The 26,219-nt window shown below is 42.1% G+C and overlaps 1 protein-coding gene across 2 annotated transcripts; it reads right to left on the bottom strand.

The window, feature by feature from the left end:
* Positions 1-442: 442 nt before the first annotated feature.
* LOC135556411 (tetratricopeptide repeat protein 39A-like) lies at positions 443-26,219 on the bottom strand. Of its 2 annotated transcripts, XM_064989601.1 has the most exons (20): positions 25,900-26,219; positions 22,878-22,928; positions 22,578-22,631; positions 15,224-15,328; positions 8,429-8,560; positions 7,354-7,397; positions 6,777-6,844; positions 6,591-6,655; positions 6,040-6,139; positions 5,780-5,845; positions 5,563-5,671; positions 4,744-4,811; positions 4,514-4,573; positions 4,259-4,420; positions 3,914-4,005; positions 3,647-3,767; positions 3,421-3,532; positions 3,126-3,240; positions 2,837-2,953; positions 443-2,678 (listed from the first exon to the last, which is right to left on the bottom strand). In XM_064989601.1, the coding sequence occupies exons 1-20, from the start codon at positions 25,950-25,952 to the stop codon at positions 2,561-2,563; spliced, it is 1,812 nt and encodes a 603-aa protein (XP_064845673.1). In that variant the 5' UTR covers positions 25,953-26,219; the 3' UTR covers positions 443-2,560. The 2 variants fall into 2 exon arrangements, with proteins under 2 accessions (XP_064845673.1, XP_064845674.1); XM_064989602.1 differs by lacking the exons at positions 22,578-22,631; positions 22,878-22,928; positions 25,900-26,219 and adding an exon at positions 20,525-20,797.

The raw sequence follows: 26,219 nt of genomic DNA, 5'->3' as shown, positions 1-26,219 counted from the left end.
AAAATTGGGTTGAATTACAATTTGACACGTATGTAGCTAATTACAGATAGTTGTTTGATGGCAGTTTTCTTCAGCATAACTGCATCTGCAATGTAACAGTATCAAGGAACGAAGAAACCAGGCAGCCAGGAACCAACCACGACATGTGCTGTACAAGCCACATTCAACTGAACTGCATAGTAGAAATAGTAGTAGTAGTAGTAATAGTGGTATAAAAGGCCTATATTATGTGTTTTTTTGTTGGGGGTTGGTTCGTGGCTGCCTGGTATGGCCGTTTTGACTTGATACCATTACACAAAAGACAAAATTATGGACAATCACAAACAATGGTACATTTGAAATCCAGACAACAGCGTGGTGTTTGGAGTGCAGTTCATCCAGTTATCCAAAAGCAAATGGGTCGTACAAGAGTAAAAAAAAATCTAACCAGACCCAATTTGAGTTACTTATTTCATAATTTAATCTTAAATTACAAAACAAACATTTAGTATGTACAGGTCCAGGAATGTCAATCTGCTCAGTAGCCATGCCCCATATCATATTCTGACCTCATCACAGAGCCAATAAGATTGAATTTACCGACATAAATAGTACACACAAAGAAAACAATGGAACAAAACAAGAAAATGTCAGACCTAATCATTAGAACATCCCAAACTAAGATAATCTCTATATTTGAAAAAAATCTATTTATACATTTCCTTCACCCTTTAGAGATATTTAAATTGCTTTTACACCAAACCTTATTCTAAGAATGAACAGCTAAATCATCTCTAATTCCAACATTTAAACTCAAGACACCACTCTAATGCCTGGGTTTGGATACTTATTTTGTTGTAAATAGAGATTAAATAATCATAGAACATGAAAAAGGTAACCCTTTTTCTAATCACAACTATCATATACAGTTTATTAGATAATTTATTACACAAGAACGTAACTATTTCATTTACAGTGGTGTAAAGTAAAGTAAAGTAAAAATATTTTGAATAACTAATTTTTGGGGTGTACGTACTTGAATATTTATATTTTTGACAGCGTTTACTCCACTATATTCCTAAAGAAAATATATACTTTTTACTTCACACATTGTCCCTGACACCCAAAAGTACTCATTACATTTTGAATGCTCAGGCAGGACAGCAATATGGTCCAATTCACGCACCTATCAATATAACCCATTGTCATCCCTACTGGCGGAATCACTAAACACAAATACTGCGTTTGTAAATTATGTCTGACTGTTGGGAGTGTGCCCCTGGCTGTCCGTAAAAAAAACAAGAAAATTGTGTCATCTGGTTTGCGTAATACAAGTTACTTGATGTATAGCATTTACTTTTACTCAAGAATGACAATTGAGTACTTTATCCACCACTGTACTTAGGTCAATTTTAAACCAATTACTTTTAGGCTTTTATACTCAAGTAGTATTTTGCTGACTTTCACTTGAGTTATTTTCTATCAAGGTATTGTCACTTGTACTTTTTCCACTACTGTTAATGTGCAACAACTCCTTGTAAGCCATTATTGTCTATGTTGATGTCGGACCTGCATATTTATATATGGAAGGCTCTTGTGGTTGTCAACACTTCACTCACTACAGATGAAACTGGCAGCCTGGCTTTCCTGTGTCAATCTGAAAGACTTGTTTGTTTGAGCTCAAGTACTGTTGGATTGTGTCCACATGTAGAGAACAAGCAAGGAGCCTGCCTTTCTAAAAGACACATTCATCGGTCCACTTAAAACAGGACAATTTTGTAAAAGCTGCCATTGCAGTTAATAAATAAACAGACAAAATAACCCCCTACCATCACACGTGCATTTCTGCAATGTGTTTGTATGGCTGTATGATTTAACTTTGTGCAGATGTCAGTGGGCACTATATCCACAAAAATATAGTTGGACTGGTCATGCATTCCTTCCCAGAAAGTGGTTCAGTTGATCCAATGTGCCAAAACTTCCCTTGAGCTGTTCAGGGTGAAAATTGAAATACACATATAAAACCAGTCATAGAAGCACAGAGATAAAGGCATTAGGGCAGGAGGTTATCTGCAATAGATCACGGTCAACAAGACAGACATTGTCCAAGATTGGCCACAGTGCTTTTAGTCATTAGCTCCGAGCAGAGGGAAAAAGCTATGAGAATACCTTTAACCACTCAAATATGTTGCAAAAACCCCTGTGACAGGTGTGAAAAGACATGTTTACCAGTGAATGTATGTATTTATGCTGGAGGGTGAACATTCAGGGATGGGTATCTAACCATAGGTTTTTGCAATAGACTGATGAAACCCTGTACATCTACATCCAGCAGTGTGGTATTTTTCTATATATTGCGTATATTTTCTTTGTCTGAGTAAATACTATTGTCTGTATGCTTTTGACCTTTCAGTGTACATTATGTTTGTGTAGTGTTGCGGGTCTTTCTAAGAGCTCGGTGGCTGGCCAGTCATATGCTTGTTGCTGGTAGTGGGTGGTTTGGTACTCTGCCTCATCCCTGCGGCGTTTGGCTTATGCACTGTGGGATGGCTGGACATTGGCCCCGTTTTTCCCACACCAGCTACGGGCTGGAGGGCATGGTGTGAATCCCATTCTCTCCTGTGGCCTTGGCCTTGTGCAAAGCAGCTTGGATTCGGAAATGTGTCCGCGATTCCATGGAGTAGTTTTTGTAATTTTGCCTGTAAATATAGGGGAACAATGAAAAGGCCTGGCCAGATGATTTTTACTTTACATACTAATAGAATTCTTGTAAAAAAGACAGGTTTCAGAATTTCAATTAACTATTGTATTGAGATAGGTAGAGATAATTATGTTGTGTAAGGACCAAGAAACTCACTTGGCCATCTCCAGTAGTTTGATGCCCTCCTCCTTCCTCCCTTGTTCCAGACACAGCAGCCCGTGCTCAAGCAGTGCATTGGGAACCAAGTAGTGATCAAACTTGATCTGTGTTTCACTGACAAGAGAAAAATACAACAGAGATCAGGAATGAAACAAGAAATGAAATTAACTTGAAATGAATAGTAAAAGAGTAGGTCTCTTCCACTATCATATTGTGAAAGGATGAGTGTGCGCGACTTTGTGTGTGTGTGTGTGTGCGAGTGAGTGTGTGTGTGTGTGGCGCTCACTTGCAAAGGACCAAGGTGAAGTAGGCCTCAGCCTCCTCCTGGTGTCCCAGGTGCTTCAGACACAGACCCTTAAGCAGGCTCACCAAACACTGGTCGTCTATGGAGAACTCTGTCCCTTCGGAACGCAAAGTACAACAATCAAGCCCCATCACAAAACTCTACTAAACAGTGTTGCTAAACATGATAATAACGAGATAAGAAAGGAGTTGTCTGAATCCAATCATTAATGCTGTTCCTAAATTATGTGTAGAGGCAGTATCAACTCTCCAGGGTGACATACGTTTGTGTTACTTACTTTGGCTATTGTCGAGTTTTGCCTGTGCCTCGTCCAGTGTTTTCAGCATGCCCTCCGTGAGGTCTTTGTGTTTACCGATGACTGTGTAGCCGTTCCAGATGTACATCATCTCCTGCAGAGGACAGACAAGGCCACCGGTTGTCACAGTAGTATTATTTAGTAGTATTTTGTTACACTATAATTACAATGTAATAGGGAACATGCTGTCAAACCATGCAGTACTGACCAGAGGAGGTGCAGGGAGCGTTATCGGGTTCTCAGTCAGGTAACGACGGGCTTTTCGGATGGCAAACTTCTCAGTTGGCAAAGACTTTCCAGCTATTTTCTGCTTAAGCCCATGTACCTGCCTGGAGTGGATAGAAAATGGATACATGTAACATATTGATTCATTTGGATAGAATGACTTGATTATACAAGAACCGTGGGTAGAATGAAATAAATAGATTACAAAGCATTATGGTGACACAGGGGTTTGTATATTGCAGTGACCTACCTGAACAGCGCTACCTCACTCTCCTGGAATGGTTGGCATTCCTCCCTGGTCAGCATGCTGAGGTAGGCACCTTTCATATAGGCATATGTTGCCTGGAGGGAAATGTGCATGTATTACTACTGAAACTACTACTACACTTTAGGCATCATCATCAATTTGGCCCTCTAGAGACTAAGTGGAATACATTAAAAGCTGTAAAACAAGCTAATCCATATTCTGTTAAGACTTTGCCGCATGTGCCTTCGAGATAATGCAACCATTACTGTACTGAAACAGATGTTATGTCCTTCATACTTGACTATATAGTACTGATATGCAAAATACAATCACTGCAGAATGTCCCACCTTGGACCATGCATTCTCTTTGCTGAGCAGATCAGCATAGAAGTAGGCCATCTTCCAATGTCTCTTGTATGTGAAACACCACATCAGCTCCCAGTAGCACATGTGATGAAACTGCTTCCACTGTTGCTGAGCTTCACAGCACTCCTCAAAGCGCTCTATAGCCTGGTACACACAAATACAACACATGAAAAGGGATGGTTTGTAGTCTAAACAAAATCATTTTGGTAGTAGTCAAAATCATTAATCTACACTCACAGCATCCAGGTTTCCTTTGATAACCTCTATTCGACCAGCGAAGAACAAGAAGATAGATCCCTTAAAACAACAGAGGTATAGAACACACTGTTTCACTATAAACTGTTTCGATGGGAATGAGTGTGTGTACAGGCCTATGCACCAAATAATTCACAATATTTCACAAAACCAATACAATTGGAATAGAATTGTACTTTACTGCTATAAATTATACAAATGTCCTCACTGACCTTAGGATACTGTTTTAGATAGGGCTGAAGCAGTTTCTCAGCATCCTCCACATCCCCCTCCCCTGTGCCTGCAAGCCGTGAGGAGAAAAATACAATGTTATTTAATTTTAGTTTGGTCTGTCCGGACACTTCAATCTGGCCCACGAGACAAACATTATTTATATTTTTCAAGTATTTATTTTTAGTGAATTCTTGTTTTTTTTTTACCCCTTTTTTCTCCCCAATTTAATGGAAAACAATTGGTAGTTACAGTCTTGTCCCATTGCTGCAACTCCTGTATGGACTCGGGAGAGGCTAAGGGCGAGAGACGTGTGTCCTCCGAAACACAACCCAACCAAGCCACACAGCTTCTTGACACAATGCTCACTTAACCCGGAAGCCAGCTACACCAATGTGTTGGAGGAAACACTGTACACCTGGCGACCGTGTCAGCATGCATGCGCCTGGCCCGGCACAGGAGTTGCTAGAGCGCGATGGGAGAAGGATATCTCGGCCTGCCAAACCCTCTCCTAACCCGGACGATGCTAGGCCAATTGTACGCTGCCTCATGGGTCTCCCTGTCACGGCCAGCTGTGACACAGTCTGGGATCAAACCCGGGTCTGTAGTGATGCCTCAAATACTACTCTGCAGTGCCTTAGACCGCTGCGCTACTCGGGAGGCCCCCGCGAAATTGATTTTAACAAACAATTGGTCCCCCAAAAAATTGTGATGTGGCCCTCGAGCCAAACAGTTTGCCCACTCCTATAAGGCTTGTTTTGGGAGATGAAAAGGTCAGTGCGGTGACGTTTAATGTGTGGTAACATCAACCTGTCTCTCACCCAAGATGAAGCTCATGAAGGTGTGGTAGCAGAGGAGCAGCATGTTACACAGGAAGGACCTGAAAGTCTGCCCTGCAGAGCCCTCCGTCAGCTGCTGCAAGCCAAACTCCTGCAGACACACACAACACAGGACACTGCAGACTTAGCACAGTCCATCCATACAGCCCAGTTCAGTCCAGCTCAGCATCTCACACCAGGTTAACAGTAGGAAACCTACCTTATTTCCAGAGAAACCCACAAACTCCAGCAACCTGAGGGTCCGTGTGGGCAGCATGGAGATCATCTGTACACAACCCAAGAACACAGGAGTGAAAAAGTGAGAGATGAGACAGACACAATTATACATTGTACCAATCAGGGCAATGCGTTGAGTTACACTGAGTTATATAACCCTCACACCAAAAAGGTCCTTCTATACAATCTACCAGTCCAGAAAATTGGACCACAAACATTATCGACATGAAGCAGTTCCCTCACCAAGTTGAAGGCTCCTACTCCAAGCTTGACCCCGCCTTCAAAATGCCCATGATTGTCACCATGGACGTAGGTAGAGGACTGGAGGACCGTATGAAGCTCTCTGAAATACAGATGTACATTCCTTACGAGTTGATAGGGGCCTCCCGAGTGGCGCCTTCAATCCCAGGCTGTGTCACAGCCGGCTGTGACCAGGAGCCCTATAGGCGGCGCACGATTGGCTCATCGCGCTCTAGCGACTCCTTGTGGCAGGCTGTGCGCTTGACTTTAGTTGTCAGGTGAACGGTGTTTCCTCCGACACATTGGTGCGGCTGGCTTCCGGGTTAGGCGAGCAGGTGTGATAAGAAGCAGCACGGCTTGGTGGGTAAAGTTTCAGAGGACGCATGACTTGACCTTCGCCAGACTCGACCTTCGAGCTCGTTGGGGTGTTGCAGCGATGAGACAACATCATAACTACCAATTAGATATCACGAAAAGGGGGTAAAAAAATAGCACAAGTTGAGACATTAGGGAAATGCACTATAAAGGCCATACACTACATCAAGAGTGCTTACTTATACGTCTGGTAGCTATTCCTCACTTTGATTCCTCCCTTGATGAAACTGATCATGCTTTCATCCTACAGAAACAGGGGTAAAGAACAATTTCAATATCATAAATGCACAATAAACTTGAACATCTGTATCAGTGCTGCAAAGAGATAGTGAGCGTCAGTGGGTGATGTGGTAGCAGCAGGTTACCTGAAGGAAGGTGAGTGCTGCCCTCTGTAGGAGACATTCTGCATAGCACACTTCAGCGTGGAGTTCCTCTGAGGTGAAAATGAGAGCACAATTATCTTCTGACATCCTCAAACCATTACATCAGCAGGAGGCTGCACAGTAAACTCACAGACAAGAAACACATTTTAAACTGTATTCTCAAGTACTGAACAACCATCAAGGTTAGCTAACTAATAGGTTGGCAGGTAGCCTAGTGGTTAAGAGCGTTGAACCAGTAACTGAAAAGTCACTAGTTTGAATCCCCGAGCTTACGAGGTGAGAAAAAAAATAATCTGTTGATGTTCCCCTGTGCAAGGTAATTAACCCATAGTCGCTCTGGATAAGAGTATCTGCTAAAAAGTAAATGTATTAAATGAAAACATCAAAAACAGAGTATATTTCACAGTAGCAGGTTTTTATTTATTTAGGAATACTAGCAATGAAAACAATTGTTCAATTCACACTAGTGATGATAAGATACGAGGCTTGTGGTAAAACAGTATGTCTGTGTCTTAGTGTGTAGTGAAGTTAGAATGTACTGAAGTAAGTATGTTCTAACCTTCTGTGAAGTTTCTGTTGCTAAAGGTTGACTTCTTGCGGAACCTGGGAGAGATTACGCACAGAACCTAATTACACTATTACACACCAAATCCAACATTACAATACAGTGTTCGATGAGACAGACATAGCAGAGTTGGTTCACAACAATTCAACACCAGTCTGTGGATGTGTGAGCAAAGAAACTTGGAATTCAACACATTCTTGTGCTTGGATATCAAAAAACGGTGACATGTGGTAACTACATTCATTGACAGACATTGACCAACAGTATAGTGAACTCAGATCAGGTTTCAGTATTGGGAATTACATGATATGGATTAAGGGAGATACAAGCATATAATGAGTGGTTTACTGTAACCACTGTTGATCAGTGATCCGTGGGATAATGTTAAACCTTCTGTAAAAGTTGAATTTGCGTAGATATCTACTCTTCATGCAAATCAGTGTGGCCCAGACGCATTTTATGGCTTGTGTAGATAAGATGTAGAGCGGCTCTTAGAATAGCACAGGGTCCACGGTCATGGGGTTCCCCTGACCCACCCAACATTCTCAGGCGGTGTGGCAGGCCCAGTCTGGGAGTGTGTGTGTGTGTCCCACCATTTGGAGAGGCGTATCCATATAGCACATTTTCACACATTCACTGTTACAGGCCGCTCTGAAATTCCACCAGCCAGCGAGATCTGATAGGACCTGGGTGATATTTGCTCTGTGATTATGTCAGAACAGCTAACCAGCCACCAGAGACCAGGATGAACATCTCCCATAACACCCGGAGGTTCTCCCCACTGGAATGGCCGAGGTCATCCAGAGCCAAATATATTTCGCCTGTATATGGTTGTTCTTCATAATAGGAGTTTGAGGTAAATGTGTCTTGTTTTGCTGCAAACACATGTTACAAAATTCACAAAGTGGTTTCACTTGATCAGATCATGTGGTTCCTATCTTCATGATTGAATAGCTATCACTGAGCCAAAAATTTGTTTTTGCTTTTGTTGCCTCTAAAGGAAATAAATAGCATACAAGAACTTTGAAGATCTCGTTTTAGAATGTAGAACATTACAAATGAGACTTACCGCTGACATACTGCCTGAGCCTCCTTCATGGTGTTACCCGCTGCCAGGATGTGCTCCGGGTCAAAGGTCATCATGGCCTGCATCTCCAGTATGGTGGCGTATGTGAGTGCATGGTACATGCTGTCTTTGATTCTGTGAAGGAAGAAAAAGAGAAACAGAAATATTGAGCTATATTTTTAGCAGCGATTGTTGCCCTCTCAAAATGCAGTCTCAACAAAAAAATATTACTTTGTATGTCTTCGACACAAATGAAGAGGTGCACATGTATGGATGTTCTTACTGTAAAAGTATAAGTATATAAACATTGACATTCAATATGTAAACTCAGCGAAAAAAAAAGTCCTCTCACTGTCAACTGCGTATATATTTTCAGAAAACTTAACATGTGTAAATATTTGTATGAACATAACAAAATTAAACAACTGAGACATAAACTGAGTAAGTTACACAGACATGTGACTAACACAAATTGAATCATTTCTCCCTGGACAAGGGGGGAGGGGGGAGTCAAAATCAAAAGTAACAGTCAATGCAGCTGATGGCCACACCAGATACTAAGTACTGCAGTGCGTCTCCTCCTCATGGACTGCACCAGATTTTACAGTTCTTGTTGTGAGATGTTACCCCACTCTTCCACCAAGGCACCTGCAAGTTCCCGGACATTTCTGGGGGGAATGGCCCTAGCCCTCACCCTCCGATCAAACAGGTCCCAGACGTGCTCATTGAGATTGAGATCCGGGCTCTTCGCTGGCCATGGCAGAACACTGACATTCCTGTCTTGCATGAAATCACGCACAGAACGAGCAGTATGGCTGGTGGCATTGTCATGCTGGAGGGTCATGTCAGGATGAGCCTGCAGGAAGGGTACCACATGAGGGAGGAGGATGTCTTCCCTGTAAAGCACAGTGTTGAGATTGCCTGCAATGACAACAAGCTCAGTCCGATGATGCTGTGACACACCACCCCTGACCATAACGGACCCTCCAACTCGATCCCGCTCCAGAGTACAGGTCTCGCTGTAACGCTAATTTCTTCGATGATAAACGCAAATCGGACCATCACCCCTGGTGAGACAAAACCGCGACTCCTCAGTGGAGAGCACTTTTTGCCAGTCCTGTCTGGTCCAGCGATGGTGGGTTTGTGCCCATAGGCGACGTTGTTGCCTGTGATGTCTGGGTGAGGACCTGCCTAACAACAGGCCTACAAGCCCTCAGTCCAGCCTCTCTCAGCCTATTGCGAACAGTCTGAGCACTGATGGAGGGATTGTGCATTCCTGGCAGTTGTTGTTGCCATCCTGTACCTGTCCCGCAGGTGTGATGTTCGGGTGTACCGATCCTGTGCAGGTGTTGTTACACGTGGTCTACCACTGTGAGAACGATCAGCTGTCCGTCCTGTTTCCCTGTAGTGCTGTCTTACACGGAACCCAAACCGGCTGCGCGCATGCGCCATCGTGCATACATTTATTTTGTCCTACCACACCAATAGCGATCACAACACAGAGGTTAAAATATCAAAACAAAATCTGAACCAATGACATTAATTTGGGGACAGGTCGAAAAGCATTAAACATGTATGGCAATTTAGCTAGTTAGCTTGCACTTGCTAGCTAATTTGTCCTATTTAGCTAGCTTGCTGTTGCTAGCTAATTTGTCCTGGGATATAAACATTGATTTGTTATTTTACCTGAAAAGCACAAGGTCCTCTACTCCGACAATCAATCCACACATAAAACGGTCAACCGAATCGTTTCTAGTTCTCTCCTCCTTCCAGACTTTTTCATCTTAGAACTTATATGGTGATTGTCATCTACACTTTCATAGTATTACCACGACGACCGGCAAAACAGTTCGTCTTTCAACCACCCACGTGGGTATAACCAATGAGGAGAAGGCACGTGGGTACCTGCTTCTATAAACCAATGAGGGGATGGGAGAGGCAGGACTTGCAGCGCAATCTGCGTCAGAAATAGGAATGACTTCTATTTTAGCCCTTGGCAATGCAGACGCTCATTGGCGCGCGCGAGCAGTGTCGGTGCAATAATTGAATAACATGGTTTCAAAATGTATTTTGCAAGGCTCGCGCAAGCGACGTGCCTGGTCAGCATGTTAGGCGTCTCACAGTACGGACATTGCAATTTATTTCCCTGGCCACATCTGCAGTCCTCATGCCTCCTTGCAACATGCCTAAGGCACGTTCACGCAGATGAGCAGGGACCCTGGGAAGCTTTCCTTTGGTGTTTTTCACCAAAGGAAGAAAGGCCTTTTTAGTGTCCTAAGTTCTCATAACTGTGACCTTAATTGCCTACCGTCTGTAAGCTGTTAGTGTCTTAACGACCGTTCCACAGGTGCATGTTCATGAATTGTTTATGGTTATAATTGAACAAGCATGGGATACAGTGTTTTAAACCCTTTACAATGAAGATCTGTGAAGTTATTTGGATTTTTACGAATTATCTTTAAAAGACAGGGTCCTGAAAAAAAGATGTTGCTGAGTTTAGTATATTTAATGTATTTTCTGACCAAAAACTCTTTAAAAAGCCCAGCTCCTTTAAGTTACAATATGTTTTCTTGGATACAGGCCCATGTGAATTCCCTGAATGTCACACTGTGACACTAACATTCCACAACCAGGAGCTCTGGTCTGACTTGTTCCCAGCAGGTTCCACCATAGTCACAGTGGCAGGATAGGATAATGCTGGTGAGTTTCTTCACTGTAATGTCACATGTCTGCATGCCTGGCAGTTCACAGTCCTTTGTTGCTCCGAGACATTTCCACATCACAATAACAGCACTTACAGTTGACCGGGGAAGCTCTAGCAGGGCAGAAATGTGACAAACGGACTTGTTGGAAAGGTGGCATCCTATGACGGTGCCACCATGAAAGTCACTGAGCTCTTCAGTAAGGCCATTCTACTGCCAATGTTTGTCTATAGAGACAGCATGGCTGTGTGTTCGATTTGATACACTTGTCAGCAATGGGTGTGGCTGAAATAGCCAAATCCACTCATTTGAAGGGGTGTGCACATACTTTTGTATATATAGTGTCGTTTTTCAAAAGGGATTCAAATCAGGAGACATTTCGTCAGGGAAAAAAGCAGCATGGTAAAAACAGGCCATGAATTGGAATGTTTGTGCCTGCTGCCTGCCTGCCTTCTGTCTACTGTTGTTGACTGTTGTGGAGACAGAGATGGACAAGGGCCAATGATGACTGTGGGGCCTGCACTCCTGACTCTTGAAGCTTATTCATTGTCATGGGTAAACATAATCTAATGTTCTGCAACAAAAAAAAACACAGACTTAAAAAGAGCCAGCCAGCAGGAGGGAGGTTCTCCGTCTCATCGTGCACGTTTCAGTGAATTACAGAACCTGACAGTGCTCACGTTGAGTGCCAAAATGAGGCAACTTTAGTTGTTTGTGTGGTCAAATTGCTCTGACACAGCTCCTAAGAATAAAGCATTCTAATGGGGGAGAGCAACAATGTGGTGAGCTCTGTTAAGCTGTTTACTCTCGTCTTCAGAGTAATAAGATTTGTAGTGCAAGTTGCTATCCATTGTGCTTCTGCCTTTTTGCCTGAATCTTGGCCAGCCAATGAGACGAAACCATTCTACAGTAGGTGGTGACGTTACAACCTCTGTATGAACATGTGTTCCATTTGTACATGTTGTACAGTATAGCAGCCCCTCCCCAACCTTTTACAATGTATACTAGATCAACACTTCCACACCTAGTGTAGAGCACTCATTAGGAATGCGGGGGGGGGGGGGCAACCAAGTACTTGAGACTGGGACAGGACAATTACATAAGGCCTGCTGCTGTTCCTGCCCCGTCCGCATGTTTGAACAGCTAGCTAGTAGCTTCAGAGAGAAGCAGGCAATGCAGAATCTTACCGTCTAATCTGAATATAAAGCTGTGCTTAAAAGCATGAGGCTGGCTGTCTGTTTTGATGTCATTGCAGTGTCTTCGTCCTTAAAAAAAAAAATCTGATCGAACTGCAAGCCTTTGTCTCTTTCACTATGAACATGCAGTAGCTTATGATGATTTTGCTATTTGATCAAACGTATATTTCAGCAAATATATATTGCTGAGTTTAGCATTCTGTGATATGAAAATACAAACCACAGTATAAACATACTCTGCATTATTATAGAGGTTTAGTACATGAGAGAAAGCCTGCCACTGTGTGTGCTGTGCTGCAGAGATTCTAAACTATACCTGGCCCAGCTTACTGTGTCAGTACAGTACATCAGCCTGAACAGAGGAGAGGAAAGGAAAGGAGGGAGAACGAGAGAGAGAAAGAGATATGCACTGCTATTTCAGCACCACTGGCTTTCTCTAAGGGTTATTTATTTTATTTTATACAGTGCCTTGCGAAAGTATTCGGCCCCCTTGAACTTTGCGACCTTTTGCCACATTTCAGGCTTCAAACATAAAGATATAAAACTGTATTTTTTTGTGAAGAATCAACAACAAGTGGGACACAATCATGAAGTGGAACGACATTTATTGGATATTTCAAACTTTTTTAACAAATCAAAAACTGAAAAATTGGGCGTGCAAAATTATTCAGCCCCTTTATTTTCAGTGCAGCAAACTTTCCAGAAGTTCAGTGAGGATTGCTGAATGATCCAATGTTGACCTAAATGACTAATGATGATAAATACAATCTACCTGTGTGTAATCAAGTCTCCGTATAAATGCACCTGCACTGTGATAGTCTCAGAGGTCCGTTAAAAGCGCAGAGAGCATCATGAAGAACAAGGAACACTTTCCAGGCAGGTCCGAGATACTGATTGAAGAAGTTTCTGGATTTGGATACAAAAAGATTTCCCAAGCTTTAAACATCCCTGGAGCACTGTTTATTTTTGATAATATTGAAATGGAAGGATTATGACCACTGCAAATCTTTAAGACCTGGACGTCCCTCTAAACTTTCAGCTCATACAAGGAGAAGACTGATCAGAGATGCAGCCAAGAGGCCCATGATTTTCTGGATGAACTGCAGAGATCTACAGCTGAGGTGGGAGACTCTGTCCATAGGACAACAATCAGTTATATTGCACAAATCTGGCCTTTATGGAAGAGTGGCAAGAAAAAGCCATTTCTTAAAGATATCCATAAAAAGTGATTTAAAGTTTGCCACAAGCCACCTGGGAGACACACCAAACATGTGGAAGAAGGTGCTCTGGTCAGATGAAACCAAAATTGAACTTATTGGCAACAATGCAAAACGTTATGTTTGTTGCGTAAAAGCAACACAGCTCATCATCTGACCACACCATCCCCACTGTCAAACATGGTGGTGGCAGAATCATGGTTTGGGCCTGCTTTTCTTCAGCAGGGACAGTGAAGATGGTTAAAATGATGGGAAGATGGATGGAGCCAAATACAGGACCATTCTGGAAGAAAACCTGATGGAGTCTGCAAAAGACCTGAGACTTGGATGGAGATTTGTCTTCCAACAAGACAATGATCCAAAACATAAAGCAAAATCTACAATGGAATGGTTCAAAAATAAACATATCCAGGTGTTAGAATGGCCAAGTCAAAGTCCAGACCTGAATCCAATCGAGAATCTGTGGAAAGATGCTCCTTCCATCCAACCTCACTGAGCTCGAGGTGTTTTGCAAGGATGTTTAAACTTGGGAAAAAATTTCAGTCTCTCGATGTGCAAAACTGATAGAGACATACCCCAAGTGACTTACAGCTGTAATCGCAGCAAAAGGTGGCGCTACAAAGTATTAACTTAAGGGGGCTGAATAATTTTCACAATTTTTCAGTTTTTGATTTGTTAAAAAAGTTTGAAATATCCAATAAATGTCGTTCCACTTCATGATTGTGTCCCACTTGTTGTTGATTCTTCGTAAAAAATACAGTTTTATATCTTTATGTTTGAAGCCTGAAATGTGGCAAAAGGTCGCAAAGTCCAAGGGGGCCGAATACTTTCGCAAGGCACTGTCGATGGTCTCTTATTACTGTTCTCCCCCCCAATACTGTGTTAAACCAATGCTCAGCAACGCATTAGTTGATATTACACACTAGGATGTTGATGACGTGGAGGCTTTTCCCACAAAGGTTTTCTTTGAACACCGGTAGCAAACAAAGGAAGCCAGAGGGCAGTTTAAATGCCTATCCCTTTGCTCTGCCTACAGAACTCGGTCTACCATCACTCCCATTGCCTAGCCCCAGGGTGACAGCTGACAGAATATGCCAAGCCTTGCGTGGTAAGAGCAAGAGGGTTGGGCAATGGCAGGTTTGCCAAGATTACCCTTTGGGGTAAATATTTCCTTAATTTCATGCCCATACTAGACTACCATGTACATTTCAGAACTAAAAGAGGAGATCAACATGGAAACTGGGAGGGATTAGATAAGTACTGTATATCCACTGAGTTGTGTAACACTGAGGGGATGAGAAAGGAGACACACTAGGGAGGGCTGGAGAGAAACTGTGATTTGGGAGTGGCCAAAGAAGAGAAAAGATTATTTGTTGATGATAATGAAAGAGAGAATTCACAGAGTAATAGGAAACTTCACAATTGTGTTTTTGAACACAATGATGAAGGAGTGTCCAATAGGAGAGATGGTGTTTATTAAACTAGTACAGAGTGTACACTTTACTGTAGCACCAGCCTAGCCCGGTCGCCAGGTGGCAACAAACAAGAAAGGAGTTGGCGAAGCACAAACTGATCAGGAAACCATACGACTTGCCAGTGCTATTTGGTGTTTGTGAAACTAGCACACAGTATTACCACCAGTCACTTGTGTCGACCCACACAATCAGGGTCCCGGTCTCTCACCTGCAGTGAAGCCTGGACAGGGCCTCCTCAAAGTCGTTCCTCAGGAACAGGTCCAACGCTGCCATGCAGTCCTCCAGGGCCACAGACAGGTCTGACTTCTGGGACCTGAGATACAGGAAAGGGGAAAGAGACAGAAGGTTAGGTGAATTAAGTATGTTACTTTAACACATAATGACGGTCTTGGCCAATACCTACCATTGGTCCTCAGTGGAGAACCTACATTTTAAAATAACACATTCTATTTTTGACTTCCCCTCAAACAAGTAAATCATTTGCCTCTGAGATAAATGAGGTTTACATTGTCAAATGAAAGAAGCTTATTACTGCCAGCTTACTAGTGGACCTAAATGTGTTCTATTCTTTTATGAATGAACCCCAGGACAAAATCTTGTTTGTTCATGTCAATAACTAGGTGAAATGTCTATGAGCTCAGTCTATAGAGTAGCATGACACAGCATTAACTACAAAGGAGTAATTCACTGTCTATCTACAGTAACAGGTATCTTTAAAAAGAGCCACGTCACTTCTTTTTCTCTCCCAGGCAACTCTGCTGCAGTGCCCCTGTTCTGTTTTTAGTGGTAGGGCAAGAGGAACACAAAACACCTCCAAAACATTCTATAAGGAGCGCAGGTCATGATATTGTCCCACTCTCCCACCTGATCTGAGCAGGCTTTCGCATCGTTTTCTCTGCGGTTCTATCAGCGACAGTTATTTTACTGCGATCAGCTTAAAGCTACATTTTTCTCATCTGACAAGATCATTGGATTTTTACCACAGTTTCTTCAGTGAGCAGCTTTCTCATTCATCGGCATTAAAAACATTGATTGATAAGTGGGGGTTCACCAAATATTTTAATATAGAGTAATCTTCATCCCAAACAAACAAATATTGATGTCAAGGCTCCCTACCATTAAAAACAAGAGCAGGCTGTTCAACAGGCTGAAAATCCCGATAGTCCTGTGCCACACTATTTTCATACCAAAACCACCCCAAGTTTAACAATCCCAAAGATGACAAAATGTCTTCTCAGCAAATTGGGTTCATGGACACAATGTATTAAGCCAAACAATGGAGGCTGGCCTACACAACTGAGGAGAATCTCTACAATGAGGGTGACTAACTGACAGCCATCCTTTTGCATTCCTGAAGATCAGTGATACAGAGGACCTCTTTATGCTGGACCATGCTTGAACTCTCTCTCAAACTATAATGAATCCATTAGGCTCCATATTGAAAAACAGGCCTTTATTTCCTCCCCTTCACAAGCTAATGACATGGGGATGACCATACCATCCTTCCACCATATGAGCAGCTATAGCTCATTCACTTCCTGCTCACTACAACACACAGTCATGAATGTCAGCGCAACACAGACAGTCTAGGGGTCAATACTACCACCCAGTTTCTAAACAGTCGATACAATCAGCAAACACCTTTAAAAAGTCCCTAACAGTCAGTCATTCTGATTCCTATGTAAATTACCCCTTTGAATAACTAAAACATCACCCACAATATTTCATCCCGATAACTACCAGGAAGACTGAAAAGACAGACTAAGTGGGCAGGGAGCTCACCATGACAGACAGTTCTTTGAAAATGCTTATGATGCAGTGTTGCAGTAAGATTATGTCAAGACAACTTGCTGAGACAAAGCAACTCAAACATAGATATTGCATACAACATCCAATCCTGTTATTGTTTCACAAATTACTGTTTGGTTATTGTAAAAGCATCAACATAGACAACGTGTTGGCTATATAATTTAGCGAGCCCAAAAGGAATTATCAGCACTAGCTAGCTACTTTAGACAATTTTTGTTGAAACAGGTTGAGGTCTAGATACATTACATACAGTGCCTTTCGAAAGTATTCGGCCTCCTTGAACTTTGCGACCTTTTGCCACATTTCAGGCTTCAAACATAAAGATATAAAACTGTATTTTTTTGTGAAGAATCAACAACAAGTGGGACACAATCATGAAGTGGAACGACATTTATTGGATATTTCAAACTTTTTTAACAAATCAAAAACTGAAAAATTGGGCGTGCAAAATTATTCAGCCCCCTTAAGTTAATACTTTGTAGCGCCACCTTTTGCTGCGATTACAGCTGTAAGTCGCTTGGGGTATGTCTCTATCAGTTTTGCACATCGAGAGACTGAAATTTTTTCCCATTCCTCCTTGCAAAACAGCTCGAGCTCAGTGAGGTTGGATGGAGAGCATTTGTGAACAGCAGTTTTCAGTTCTTTCCACGATGTCAAGAATTTTGTATGAATCTCCTGTTCTGCATGTCTCTTGATGTAATGACTTGACAACTGCATCCGAGTTTTGGGCAACCCTTCCCCCGTGTTTATTCCATGCTGGCTGAATTCCTAGCTAGCCAGTAACTAGCTAACACCAGACACAGATGAAAGCAGAAACCTATAAGTATATTTGCCTTAGATGAATATGGAAAACCTCTTAGCTGACAAACTGCAGTACAATTTTGGCACCAGTAGACTAACTACCTAGCTATGTAAAAAACGCCCATCTGCGAACACAAATTCAACCAGTATTATTTAAAATAGGTAAGAGAATAAGACGTTACCATTGGTGTCTTCAAATGTGGCTTTTTGTGAAATCACAAAAAAACTGTGATTGGTAAATGAAGCTTCCTGAAGAATTTAGAAGAGACATTTCTTAGATGACGTCACTCACGCCGTTTAACAAGGCACACCTGTTAATTGAAATGCATTCCAGGTGACTACCTCATGAAGCTGGTGGAGAGAATGCCAACAGTAGGCAAGGCTGTCATCAAGTAAAAGGGTGGCTACTTTGAAGAATCTCAAATATAAAATATATTTTGATGTTATTTAACACTTTTTTGGTTACTACATGATTCCATATGTGTTATTTCATAAGTTTTGATATTTTCAATATTATTCTACAATGTAGAAAATAGTAAAAATAAAGAAAAACCCTTGAATGAGTAGGTGTGTCCAAACTTTTGACTGGTGTTCCTCTTGTTCAGATGTGTTAGGGCCGTGTGAATAGTGATGGAAATGACATTTTCCGTGGATCTGTTGGAGCAGTAGGCACATTGGAGTGGGTCCAGTGTGCCTGGCATGCTGGCCTTGATGTGGGCCATACCAGACTCTGGGGTGAGTGCAAGTCATTTGAGCATATCACCTTGTTTTTCTTGGGCACTGGGATGATGGTAGTCTCCTTGAAGCATGTGGGGACTACAGCTTGGGACAGGGACAGGTTGACAATGTCCGAGAAGATGCCCGCCAACTGGTCAGCACACATTGAAGACATTGCCAGGGATGTTCTTTTGAGAGTTTCTCACGTCAGCCTCGAAGAGCAAAAGCACCAGGTCATCTGGAGCAGCGAGTCTTCCTGGATGACTCAGTATTGTCTGCCTCGAAGCGAGCATAGAATATGTTAAGCTCCTCTGGGGGGGAGGCTTTGGTGGGCACCACACAGCTGGATTTGCCTTTGTAGTCTGTGATAGTCTGTAGTCCTTGCCATATGCGTCGTGAGTCTGAGTTGTCAAACATCAATTCAAGTTTGAGTCTGTATTGTCTTTTTGCTTCCATATTGGATTTGCAGAGCTCATATCTGCTTGCCTTGTACGCGCCATCAAGTTGCCATGGTTCATTCTGCTGATACTGAATGCTGCTGTACGGGCTATCAGCATGGTACAGATATCTTCATCCAGGGTTTTTGGTTGGGGTATGTCCAGATTGTTATTGTGGGTACATCATCATCAACACATTTCCTAATAAAGCCTGTTGAGTGACAATGTATATTCCTCAATATTAATGGATGAGTCCTGGGTGGATGAATCTTTACACATATTCCAAATCAATATTATCAAAACACTCCTTCAGCATTGAATCTGCCTCCTCTGTCCAGCACCTATTTATTCTCTGTGAAGGTGGCTCCCTCTTGACTTGCTACTTGTAGGCAGGGAGTGGGAACAGAGACGTGTTCTGATTGGCCGAAGTGGGGGCGAGGAATGGCTTTGTACGAGTCAAGGATGTTTGTATTGACATGGTCCAGCACGTTGTTTCCTCTCGTGGGACAGGATACATGTTGGTGATATTTTGGAATATATATATATTTTTTCAATGTGCTTGTTTAAAATCAACAGTGACTGCTTCCGGGTGAGAGGATTCTTGCTGGCTAATGTTCTTGTACAGTTCGCTGAGTGTCGCCTTGATGTTTGCATTTGGCGGTATGTACACAGCTGTGAAAAAACCCACATGAATTCACTCGGCATATAGTGAGGTAGGCATTTTACCATCAGAAAGTCCAAGTCAGGTGAACAGGAGCTTGAGATGTTTTCAACTTCGGTACAGCAGAAATTGTTGATGAGGAAGCATACACCTCCCCCTACTCTTACTAGAAGCCGCCGTTTGACTCATACAGAAAATGGAAAAGCTGTCTGGTTGAATAGCAGAGTCAAGTGTATTGTCCGTAAGCCAGGTCTCTGTAAAAACAAAGACACAGCATTCTCTGATGTCCTTCTTCGACTGAAGCCTTGCTCTGAGTTCACAAAATGTATTTTCCAGCAATTGGACATTAGCCATCAGGACACTAGGAAGAGGAGGCCGTGTAGCCTGTTTTTCAGCCTAGCTTGCAGTGCCCAGTAGCTTAGCATTGCACAGTTATAAAGACTTAACCATAAACTCAATAGGGGCATAGATGGGTCTGAGAAATGGCATGATAATATACACACAATGGCGGCTATTGTTTCCTGAAAGGTTGTGCATAGCATACATTGTCCAGATAATTAATTAATTGAAGTTAGCAACTTCGTGATGCTGAATTCTCTGGAGGGAAACTTGCACAATAGAGACCATTGCTCTGAGAGGGAATCAAATATGCACAACACACTCACTCAGACGAATGCACACACACACACACACACACACACACGCACACACGCACACACACAGTGATAAAATATTGCTTTATCTGGATTCCTCCTGAAAGCTTTCACCGGTGTTAATTTACATTGAATTGAAGTACTAGTAAGTTAAGAAATGCCAACAAAGTAATACTGCAGTAAAACAAGCTGCTTCTAAACACAATGAAATCATCAGACAAAAGACAAGAGGTGGATCTTAAAAAACAAAACCTGTTCCGTTTTTCTGGATACAGCTAAGTTGAGAACCCTCTGGTTTCAATCCCAGTAGAAATGACTTGTGACAGTATATTACATTCACACACAAAACCACAAATGCAGCATCTCTCGGTTTACTTCAACACACTGTCAGTACCTATCACTTCACCACGCAGCCTCAAAATATCTCTTACCCGTTTGATAGAGTTTCTGCTTCCCCTGACATTTTCATCTGGCAGACAGAGTACTAGAGGGAGGTAGAGAGACAGCAAACGCAGAAGAGAATTGACTATCTGCTCAGGCCTTTCCAGCAGCGCAGCGCGACACAGTCTCTAACTCTGGCAACAGCAGCAGCAGTCAAGCAGGCAGGAGAGGGGAGGAAGAACGCAGCCCTTAATAAGATTGGGATGACTATCACACAGAGAAACTAAACATCTTCCACCCCCCAACACTCCGCCTCCACAAACACACACAGTTCCTTAACTCTCCTCCTCCTGTCCCACCTCCTCCCATCATCACACTCACGCTACACACTGCAGTTTCTTCTCTGATAGGCTGATGCAGTAGCAGGGCTGGCCTAGCTGCACAGGACTCGAGTCAAATGATAAACAACAAAAAACATAAGCCAAAAAAATCACTATGCACCACAGAAAGGTGATAACCTGAGTATAACATCAACCAAAGACAATAGGCTACTGCACTCAGATGACCGCAAAAACACCCCAGCAGAACTCATTCAGATCCCTGAATATCTTGAATGGAAAATGTCAAAATCTCTCTGCAAAATTCCAGACAGAGATGTAGAATGACTTGATGCCGGTGATAGGAAGATTCCTGCTAAGGAGGAAGCCTTTACTGCAGTGACTCAGGCTGACTACTGCAGCAGCAGCACAGACGCACTGCCCCGGGTGCCCCCTATTAGAGAGCCAGTAGAACACTGCGTAGCGAGAGAGAGAGATGAGTACCACTGAGATCCAGCAATTACACTACAGCCAATCGCTCTGAAAGTGAATGACCCATGGAAATAGCCAGTCACTTATCAGAATGAGCTCTCAGACAGCTGTCTAAATTTAGGTCATAGAGGAAGAGTGATCCACAACATGGTAAATCTGTGAATCTCAAGACACGTGCAAAGAGGTCAGCTTTGCCTCAGTCAAGGTTAGTTAGTTTCCTCTGGGGAACATTATTCAGCAGATAGTGCAGCAGGGACACATCAGACCAGCGTATCATTGCTCCCATTTTACGTCACCTCACTGCATCTCCACCCCTCTGACAGCCATAGGGCACACAAGAAACCTGTCCTTGTATTTTATTCATTGAGCGATGCTGGAGTTGACCAACAGTACACACCAGGGGCATGTGTGGGTGGATTGTCTTCTTCGATGTATGAAAACATTTATGTCACACAATGAACATCTTGCCTCTAGATGCAAAGCCTTGCCTGAAAAAAAGTGGCCCACACTCTCCTCTAGTAGGTGGTTAATTTCAACAGGGCCCAGAGACAGTGTGTAGACAGTAGATTCAAATGTACATGTACAGTGTTCCGTTATCTTGCTCTCTGATCTGCAGATCTGAATCAGTTGAAGTGTTGAAATATATGAGCACTAGGACAGCATCTAGGGGTTCAATTCAGGCTCCTGCTCTTTTTGATTTAGGGAATTTACATTGCTTTCTGTTATAAATTATAATGGAAAAGCAATTAATTTAATGTACAGCTCCACCTTCCACAAAATCCATAATTAAGCAGTTATTTCCTCAAAGACATGAGATAAAAATGGTGTGTCTGCATTTGTGTTAAGGTCTAAGTAAAGTCTCTTTGCTTGTTTAAGACTTTGGGAATGATCAAATATCGATGTCATACAGCCACCGAACAATTCAGACACACCAAATGCACTTATTTTAAAACCAATGGAACATATAAAGACCAGAGGTGATGTAGCACAAGGAAATACTGATGACATAACCTAAGGAACCCAATGACACACTGTGCCAAAGGTAGAACCAATCACATCTCATTTTCCTCTCTACACCTGTACGGAAATATGGCCATCCTCTCTTTCTCTTCAGGGTGGAGAGGCATTGAAATCAAATGGTGTCTCTATGGTTGAGAACATAGGCTGGGATTCCTCTTGATCCCACCCTGCCTGGACCTGAGCAGATATTATAGCCAGCATTTATGGCGTACTTCTCTGAATTATTAATATGTTGAACAGCAGGAAGGAGCGATGTCATTGCCCTCAGACTTACATGTTCAATGGTTCTGTAGAGTTGAGTAAATCTTTGTTGCCTGGTATCTGTAACCTGAAACAGGGGGGCAAAATGGAGGCCATTTAGAAAAAAAAGGTGAGCTGGAAGGGATGGAAACTATTTCAATAGGGACTATTGTGTGAGTAACATAATATTGCAACCCATAGAAATCCTGACTGAAAATATTTTCAGTGCAGGGGTAGATGAACCAAAACGTAATATGCCCAAAGAAAATCTATGAACAGAAATATGTTGTTAAACATGCCTAGGGGACAGAAATTGACAGAAGGGAAGACTTACTTGAAATCTGTGTGCATGGGGTCAAGTTCTGCACTGTGTATGACGGACAACCTAGAAGCAAAATCATGCTGTTATGAATCACTAAATGAATCTGATCCCATTCAATGCCTTGACATGAGAAATATATATTTCACAGAAACTGTTGCATGTTACCCATGTACAGTAAACTAAGTGTTGGGGAGACATTGGGGTTGGCTGAGATTTCTTCAGCCTGCATGGTGTCCCTAGGGTCACAGTATACCAGACAGAACATACAGTAAGCACTAGCAGATGCGTCTCATTTAACAATGCCGAAATCTCCAATTGTAATCTAATTCCTCTCCTGTAGATGCTAATCTTTGCTCTCATTTACAATTATAGTTCACTATTTCCCTATGTACACTGAATAAAATTAAACAGAACATGCAACAATTTTACTGAGTTGGTGTTCATATGAGGAAATTTGTCAATTGAAATAAATTCATTAGGCCCTAATCTATGGATTTCACATGACTGGGAATACAGATATGCATCCGTTGGTCACAGATAGCTTAAAAAAGGTAGGGCTGTGGATCTGGTGTGACCACTTTGCTTCGTGCGGAGCGAAAGATCTCCTTCGCATTGTGTTGATCATGGTGTTGATTGTGGCCTGTAGAATGTTGTCCCACTCCTCTTCAATGGTTGTGTGTAGTTGCTGGATATTGGTGGGAACTAGAACATGCTGTCATACACATCCAGAGCATCCCAAACATGCTCAATGGGTGACATGTCTGGTAAGTACGCGGGCAGTGGAAGAAGTGGGACATTTTCTGTCTGTAGGAGTTGTGTACAGATCCTTGTGATATGGGGCCGTGCATTATCGTGCTGAAACATGAAGTGATGGCGACGGGTGAATGGCATGACAATGGGCCTCAGGATCTCGTCATGGTATCATGGGGCACTCTGTTCAGAACGTTGACATCAGCAAACCAGCGTGCCAGTGGTCATCGAAAGTGACATTTGCTCACAGAATACGGTACGACGCCAAATTGCAGTCTGGTCAAGACCCTGGTGAGGACGACAAGCATGCAGATGAGCTTCTCTGAGACTGTTTCTGACTGTTTGTGCAGATATTCTTCAGTTGTGAAATCCCACTGTTTCATTAGCTGTCAGGATGGCTGGCCTCAGATGATCCTTCAGGTGAAGAAGCCAGATATGAATGTCCTGGGCTGGCGTAGTTACATGTGGCCTGCGGTTGTGAGGCAGGTTGGACGTACTGGCAAATTCTCGAAAATGACATTGGAAGCGGCTTATGGTAGAGAAATTAACATTCAAATATATGGCAACAGCTATGGTAAACATTCCTACAGTAAGCCTGCCAATTGCACACTCCCTCAAAACATTAGACATCTGTGGAATTGTGTTGTGTGACAAAACTGCACATTTTACAGTGGCCTTTTATTGAACCCAGCACAAGGTGCACCTGTGTAATGATCATGCTGTTTAATCAGCTTATGCCTTTTGCACACACTGTATATAGACTTTCTTTTCTCTACTGTGTCATTGACTTGTTTGTGTTATTGGCTTATTTATTGTTTACTCCATGTGTAACTCTGTATTGTCTGTGTCACACTGCTTTGCTTTATCTTGGCCAGGTCCAAGTTGCAAATGAGAACTTGTTCTCAACTAGCCTACCTGGTTAAATAAAGGTGAAATAAAAAAGTATATATATAAATATTGATATGCCACACCTATCAAGTGGATGGATTATCTTGGCAAAAGAGAAATACAAACAGGGATGTAAACACATTTGTACACAAAATCAGAGAATTAAGCTTTTTGTGCAAACGGATCATTTCTGGGATCTTTTATTTCAGCTAATTAAAAATGGGACCAACACTTTACATGTTGCATTTACATTTTTGTTCAGTATAGCTTTATATTCAGCACTGTATTTTTCCTTATCAAAGCACATCCCCTGAGAGGGAGTGGTTGTGCCATATTTTTACATAGGCCTCACTCCAGAATAAATACCAGTAGAACAACTTGTAATTATTTCATAACAAGCATAGCCAGAAATTCAGTAACAAAACAGATCACATTTTGGCCATATCCGTGGTTTATTGGGGGTGTGGCTTTCAGTTAGTTATTATTGGCCACCAATCCCATTCGAGTGAATGTCATTCCAGTGCAACGCTAGCTATGAATTCTATCGGATGGTGTTTGCATGTTTAGGTAATAAGACAAATAATGTCCCATTTAAAATACAAAATAAAATGAGTGTGGGAGCCCGTGCCCACACAACTTTAATAACCTAGTTAGTTAGTAGCCTATAGTTAATAAGCAGTATTGGGCACTTAGAAAATACGAAATGAAAGTATTAGGAAAACAGCGGTAAAAATTCAGTAACTGCCTATACATATTTGGTGTATTGTTATTACAAAATAACTCATTTAGCCTAATTTTACCCTAACTTCTTGAACTTTCTTTATTGTATATTCATCTCCAGATGTAGGCCTAAATCACCAGTGATGCCCTGTCATGTTAAAGAGCAACATGGTGGTACTGTGATTACAAATCTGCTTTCCCTAGATTATACTTGAGAAACTATTCATAGACTATACATTAAGAGAAGCTATTCCTAGGCTTGAACGTTTTCAAGTGTACTGATTTGATAGGTAGAAACAGTCATAAATTAACTTCATTTTCTTGTGTGTGTGCACATTTTTGTATAAATCTATTACATTTCCACTTCATGCGGTCTAAATCTTATTTCTAAAATAACACCTGGAAATAACGTTATAATATATAACAAATACAAAAGTCAGTGTATCTTGTATCAGAATGGTTACACAACCATTCAATGTTTATCAAATCCATCTAGCTACAGATTATTTCACTAAATTATACATTTCTCACTACATAAACCAATCACTGTTGTGACCACAAATACAACTTGTTTAGGCTTCTGTATATATTTTTTGTTAATAAAAGATCGCTGGGTTTCTTCGGGAGAAACGAGGGCTACTGCAACTAGCCTAGTTACGTGGATTGTGCGACTCACCCTTTGCAGTCATTTTTCTTCACGCTGCGTCTCCAACCAGTGATAAAACTCATTCCAATGGACTGAAATACTGCAAACGTGCAGAATATCCAGAAAAAGTGCAGGGCCCAAATATCCTTACATGGACATTGGGTTTTACCTGTGCGCAGGTGATGACCGTTAACGGCGAGTGTTTGAGAAAGTATGAAAAAAGTACAGTAGGCTAGATGTGTATTTGTGAGAACTATACCTTCCTCCTTCCTGATTTATCTTTAAAAGGTGTGGATGTTGTCATTACTATCAATCCGATCGTGTTTAAAGTGCAACGAATGTGGCCCAAG

Source organism: Oncorhynchus masou, chromosome 15 (assembly GCF_036934945.1).
Source record: "Oncorhynchus masou masou isolate Uvic2021 chromosome 15, UVic_Omas_1.1, whole genome shotgun sequence".
NCBI classification, from domain to species: domain Eukaryota; kingdom Metazoa; phylum Chordata; class Actinopteri; order Salmoniformes; family Salmonidae; genus Oncorhynchus; species Oncorhynchus masou.
This window is presented reverse-complemented; position numbering and strand designations above follow the sequence as displayed.